General features: G+C 36.2%; 1 protein-coding gene across 1 annotated transcript; it reads right to left on the bottom strand.

Moving 5' to 3' along the window:
• Window positions 1-382: 382 nt before the first annotated feature.
• LOC106467448 (cyclic nucleotide-gated cation channel alpha-3-like) lies at window positions 383-6,163 on the bottom strand. The gene is made up of 4 exons (XM_013927797.1): window positions 5,906-6,163; window positions 5,438-5,571; window positions 4,550-4,767; window positions 383-2,442 (listed from the first exon to the last, which is right to left on the bottom strand). The coding sequence occupies exons 1-4, from the start codon at window positions 6,161-6,163 to the stop codon at window positions 383-385; spliced, it is 2,670 nt and encodes an 889-aa protein (XP_013783251.1).
• Between the last annotated feature and the right edge of the window lie 672 nt (window positions 6,164-6,835).

Below are 6,835 nucleotides of genomic sequence, written 5' to 3'. Positions count from 1 at the left end.
ACTAAATAGCTGCTAAATGGATGAGGGGGAGGCATCTGCACTTTTAGCACTTAAATATATATTTCAATGATATGATTATATTCTTCGAAACGATAGGATGCAATCCAACAAGGCTGTCAAGATCACCCAATAATGTGATACGTTACCACTCTGCTGGTTACTGTGAACACTGTTTAATAATTAACGACTTAATTTTTTCTAAAATGCCACACACCCCACAGTAAAGTTCGGCACCCGTGCTTGTGCTTGACTACTATGATTTTTGACAGGAATTTCACTTGGACTATTATATTATGATAACTATAGCTGTCTACATCACTGTGGCTGCTCTCATTGATCACCACATTTTTACTTTACAGGATCTTCCTGTGAGGGTACACCGCTAGGACTCCCTAATTTTACTACTGTTAACAATTGGTCCAGTAAATATATCCTGGCTGTTTCGATTAACTTCACTACTGCTAACAATTGGTCCAGTAAAGATATCCTGACTGTTTCGATTAACTTCACTACTGCTAACAATTGGTCCAGTAAAGATTTCCTGGCTGTTCTGGTTAACTTTACTACTGTTAACAACTGGTCCAGTAAAAATATCCTGTTTATTTTGGTAAATTTCACTGCTGTTATCATTTGGTCTAGTAAAGATATCCTGGCTGTTTCGATTAACTTCACCACTGTGATCATTTGGTCCATTAGAGATATCCTGGCTGTTTAGATTAACTTCAGTACTGTTATAATTTGGTCCAATAAAGATATTCTGGCTGTTCTGGTTAATTTCACTACTGTTAACAACTGGTCCAGTGAAGATATCCTGGCTATTTTGGTAAATTTCACTGCTGTTATCATTTGGTCCAGTAAAGATATCCTGGATATTCTGGTTAGCTTCACCACTGTGATTATTTGGTCCAGTAAAGATATCTTGGCTGTTCTGGTTAATTTCACGACTGTGATCATTTGGTCCAGTAAATATATCCTGGCTGTTTTGATGAACTTCACATCTGTGATCATTTGGTCCAGTTAAGATATCGCAAATGTTCTGGTTTACTTCACCACTGTTATCGTCACTATTTTGTCTTCCAGGGTAGTTGATCATCTCTAGTCGAGTTATCCGACGCTTCATTTTCAGTTGAGAAGCTGAGTATTCAGCTAGAAGACGAGCAAATCGAGTTTGGATATTGTCCAATCCTTGCTCAAAGTCTGTGCACTGTTGTTGAACCTTTTTCATTTGTTGATTAGTTGTTCTCAGTTGTTCCTGATCCAAGAGTCCATCTTTCAAGAGAATCTGCCTACCACGTTCAATTAGCAGCTTTTTGGCCTCCGGGTATTCTTCCAGCACGCTCCAGAGGTCCTCCTTCGATAGACAGAACAGATCTGAGTAGCCGACACTGCGGACATTGGCCGTCCTCCTATTTCCTGTCTTCATACCAGATATGTTTAAAATACTCAGTTCACCAAACACACTTCCGTCACTAAGTGTGGCAAACACAGTCTTTCCGTCGTCACCAACTACACTTAACCTACCTCGCTTTACAATGTACATTTCTTTACCCACGTCTCCTTTGCGACATATATAGTCTCCTGGACTGAACACCTGCAACCGAAGTTTCAAGACTAGCTGAACAAGAAGTCCCGGTTCACAGTCCTGAAACAGTTTTACCTGCTTTAAAGTGGCAAGATGAACGTTTATGGCAATTTCAGCTTTGAGCTTGTCCGGCAGCATGGACGTGATGGCTTCTTCGTCCAGCGACTGTTTGTTGGTCCACAAGTAGTCAAACCATTTGATCACGCGGTTCTCCAGCTCTTTGGAGACTTTTCTGAATTCCATATATTGCTTGATGCTGTCCATTCGGTTCTGGAATTCTGCCCGGGCAGCATTCATATTGGTAATCATACTGCCAACATTGCCGACAATCGTGGCGAAGATAAGAACACCAACCAAGAAATCGATAACGACAAAGAGGTATTCAATGTCTCTTTCCGGAACAGGGACCTCGCCGATGGTTGTCAGCGTCAGCGTGGACCAATAAAAACAGTAGATGTACTGGTGACGAAAAGTGCTGTATTTGGGTTCACTCACGTTTTTGTAAACCCAACTGTCCGACCCGAAACCGATGTAGTAGCTCACGGAGAAATAGATGCAGGCGTTCCAGTGAATTATAACTAATAAGTAGAATATAAGTTTAGCTATTCGGAAGGCATACGGGAAGCTTGTTCGTGTCTCTGTTCTGCCAAAGAACTCCAGCATCCGGTGCCAGCGTAGCAGTCTGTTCACACGAACAATGACTGAACACGGTACACGCTGCTCACAAGAAACTCCCAGAACACAATACATAATATCTGTCGGCAACAGACTGAAAATATCCAGTTTAAAATGCTGGGATCTCATGTAATTGGAGAACAGTCTCTTGGCATCGCGGACGAGAAGACCCTGGTGGAGATAACCTGAAATAGAAAAACTACTTAATTAGTTATATTTCAGTATCGTTGTTTAGCACTTTACTTGAGACCACAAGATAACACATCTAAGAAGATATGGTGTACGATATGAAAATACTAACGTTATGTTGAACAATTTACACAACAATATAAAATGTGAAAACTAGTGTACATGGTATTCAAGCATAAAACAATCTTTACCAAACTTTAGAACTACAGACGTGATACAGAAACATAAATCAATCTTTACTAAACTTTAGAACTAGAGAACGTGGTATTAGAAACATAATGCAATCTTCAGGAAACTTTAGAATTACAGAACTCAGTATAAACATAAATCAATCTTTAACAAACTTTAGAACTACAGAACGTGGTTCACGGTTCTGATATAATCTGTGCAAAAAATGTGACCCAAGATTCTCGTTTTAGAAGCAAACATGACGCTATTAGGTTTACATTCAACTCAGGATGTTCCTTGTGTATCCACAAGCTTTATTTAGTGTGTTTACATTGAACTCAGTATGTACCTTGTGTATCCACAAGCTGTCTTTGGTGTGTTTACTTTCAACTCACGACGTACCTTGTGTATCCACAAGCTTTATGTAGTGTGTTTATATTCAACTCAAAACGTACCTTATGTATCCACAATATTTATGTAGTGTGTTTATATTCAACTCAGAACGTACCTTGTGTATCCATAAGATTTATGTAGTGTGCTTATATTCAACTCAGAACGTATCTTGTGTATCCACAAGCTTTATGTAGTGTGTTTATATTCAACTCAAAACGTACCTTATGTATCCACAATATTTATGTAGTGTGTTTATATTCAACTCAGAACGTACCTTATGTATCCACAATATTTATGTTGTGTGTTTATATTCAACTCAGGACGTACCTTGTGTATCCACAAGCTTTATGTAGTGTGTTTATATTCAACTCAGGACGTACCTTGTGTATCCACAAGCTTTATGTAGTGTGTTTATATTCAACTCAGGACGTACCTTGTGTATCCATAAGCTGTCATTAGTGTGTTTACATTCAACTCAGGACGTACCTTGTGTATCCACAAGCTTTCCTTATTGTATTTTGCGCATGGCCTTTAATTCTTGAGCTCAAACAACAAATTTTAGAGCCCACATAACCATGGTTATAACTTAGACATGTAAATGTGTAGATGACGTAAGAGCGATGTGTTTTTCAGATCCTGTCTTTAAATTTCAAATAATTACACATACGACATATCGGTTTGGGAACAATTCTAAACTTAATGTGTGGAAAATTTTGTTATTCAAAATCACTGTCATCTTTTTCTTCAATTCTATAACATGTTTACCAGTAAAATGTAAAATACAGTAAATTATTTCAACAGGTTTACTGATTTTTGAAATGTACGGAGCTTTTTAATAATTTTTGATAATACTATCAATTAACTGTACAGGAAAATTATTATTTTTTTGTAAGTAACTTTTATATTATGTGTTTCTTCATAGAATCCAGAAAATGAACCAACTATGTTATAGACCAGATGAATTAAATTCTTATTAAATTGAAAAGGTAAAAAACTGTCACTGTGGTATAAAATCTTTGTTTTAGCCCTAAACAATGGAAATATCACTGACTGTGGTACAGAACTTTCATTTCAATCCTAAACAATGGTAATATAAATAGTTGAAAATATAGAAGATAAAGGATTTCAGTCCTCCAAGTCCCTCGTACGAAATTCTAGATCAAGAAAATTTCGGTTATACAAACCACTTAACTGTTTCTAGATTCTAAAATACAACACACTTCTCCCAAACCCCGAGATACAACACACTTCTCTCAAACCCCGAGTTACAACACACTTCTCTCAAACCCCGAGTTACAACACACTTCTCCCATATCCCGAGATACAACACACTTCTCCCATATCCCGAGATACAACACACTTCTCCCAAACCCCGAGATACAACACACTTCTCCCAAACCCCGAGATACAACACACTTCTCTCAAACCCCGAGTTACAACACACTTCTCCCATATCCCGAGATACAACACACTTCTCCTGTCAGTGTTTCCCAACCTATTATGTGTACCAAGACACATAGGAAATAAACTTAAGAAATTTACCGGTCCTGGCTTGAAATACCATGTCCAATACATAAATACCATCACACACATAGTCCAGAAGATACCACAGGACAGGCTGGAGGTTTTGTAGCTTCCAGAAGACGCTGCGACCAATAATAAAGATAGTATTGTAGAGGACGGCTAGGGTGATGACAGCCAGCCAATGATAGTGTAGGTTACATGTTGGATCCATGACAAACGTTCGGGTTTGGTAGCTTCTAAAGAAATCGAAATATCAACATCACTGCTGGATGAAATCTACACAGTAAATACATGATAATAGTAGAATACATTTTTGTTGTACTTAGTCAAATAGTTTCCGATATAAACTAGTTACAAAGTAAAATAAAAACTAATAGCAGAAGAACATAAGTTTATCAACAGACAGTAACACAGTTATACAGAAACAAGAACCCAATGCAATATCTACCACTAGCCAGCAACTTAGTTATACATAAAAATAATCTAACGTGATGTCTATCAACAACCACTAGCAGTTATACAGAAAAATAACCTAACGTGATGTCTACCTCTAGTCAGTAACACAGTTATACAGAAACAATAACCTAACGTGATGTTTACCACAAGCCGGTAACACAGTTATACAGAAACAATAACCTAACGTGATGTTTACCACAAGCCAGTAACACAGTTATATAGAAACAATAATCTATGTATTAAGTATTATTATTACAAGACATGTGAAACATGTAAGTTCTACAGATATGTAAAAAATTTTTGGAACAGCCTAAATAAAACCAGGTTTAATAGAGGTTGTATTTTTATCAGGTATCAAACATCCGCAAGTAAGGAAATCTATAGAAACTTTTCACAAAGGGGAAACATTAAAATGTAGATATTCTGGTTGAAAGTAGTAACAATAATCACCTTTCACAATTGTTTTTACTCTTGTCTTTCTCATGTCCATCAGCTATATCACCTATGGCAAACTTTTGGAGGAAGGAGTCTGGACGTTCCAGTTCCCTCTGGTGTCTCTTCCTCTGGGTCCACTGTCTCACCGCCTGTTTGAAACATTCACCTTCATTCACTAAATCACAAATACAAGTTTATAAGTTCCTACACCAATTAACTTACTCTGGTATAAACTTATAGGTAAGAACAGATAGAGAAATTAAATTCGATAAGCAAAAAATTCGTGAAAAGATATACAAGGAATATCTTCATTAGCAGTCACTAATAGATATGGTGATAGAAATAGAAACTTTTGGAAAGAGTAGATACGTCAGTGTACAGATAAGGCCAGAAAGCTAGTAAATGAAGAATGGTGTTGGATTTAAACTTGACTACTTACCAGAAACAGTACAATCTTTGTAAAGAAGGTGTTGCTAAACTTACCTCAAACTTCTTGACAATCCTTCCAATATTCGTTTCATATTCTTCAGGAAATTGTTCGATTCTAACAATCTCGGAGCAGACACTACTTCGTAAGGATGGTGTTACTAAGACGTCGTTTTTATACATTTCCAACTCATTATTTTCTGCAGGATTGACTTCACTTGATGTTATCAAATCTTGGTGCTGACTGGTGACTGGATGGCATCTGTCGTGTTCATGTTGTCGTTGCTTGCTTGACGAGCACTTTTTACTTGTCATATTAGAAATAAACACAGAGTTTTCAATCTTGGTTAGGAAGTAAACCGTTTTAGTTCAGTGACGTCATCCGGGATTCAGTTACTGGTGTTTTTTATCCTGTCTAAGATGTAAATCAATCAGACACCTAGTGGCTTCCAACGGAACTATCAAAAGTTTTAATCTTTCACTAGTTTATGCTCATTCTGATGTTCTAAGCAGATATTATAGTATGCATATATTGAACTATATACAAGCATATATTGAACTATATGTAAGCATATATTAAAAACAAAGTATCGAATTATCGCAAATAAGAAAACGCTGTTAAGATAACTCTTAAATTTAAAAATAGAAAAGATCTTGGTATATAATTCAAAACATCAATATCATAAATCAAACCTAAAGACCCAAGATCATAAAATATAGTAATGAAATAAAAAATAAGAAATATGTTTCTAAATCCCCTTCGATTTAAATAAAATTAAACAAAACAAACACTGGAAAAAAATACTCAAATGAACAATTACAGATAGAAAGATGAAGAGCATATAAAATTGGATAAATTTACCCAAACATAGAACACAGTGTTTAAAAAACAAAAGGACTTGAAACTTCTTTCAGTATGAGATAAAATATCCATAATGATAGAGAAATCAAGATATTTATTAAATATAACAAAACCTATATACCAAT

Source organism: Limulus polyphemus, unplaced genomic scaffold, assembly GCF_000517525.1.
Source record: "Limulus polyphemus unplaced genomic scaffold, Limulus_polyphemus-2.1.2 Scaffold2618, whole genome shotgun sequence".
Classification (NCBI taxonomy): Eukaryota; Metazoa; Arthropoda; class Merostomata; order Xiphosura; family Limulidae; genus Limulus; species Limulus polyphemus.
This window is presented reverse-complemented; position numbering and strand designations above follow the sequence as displayed.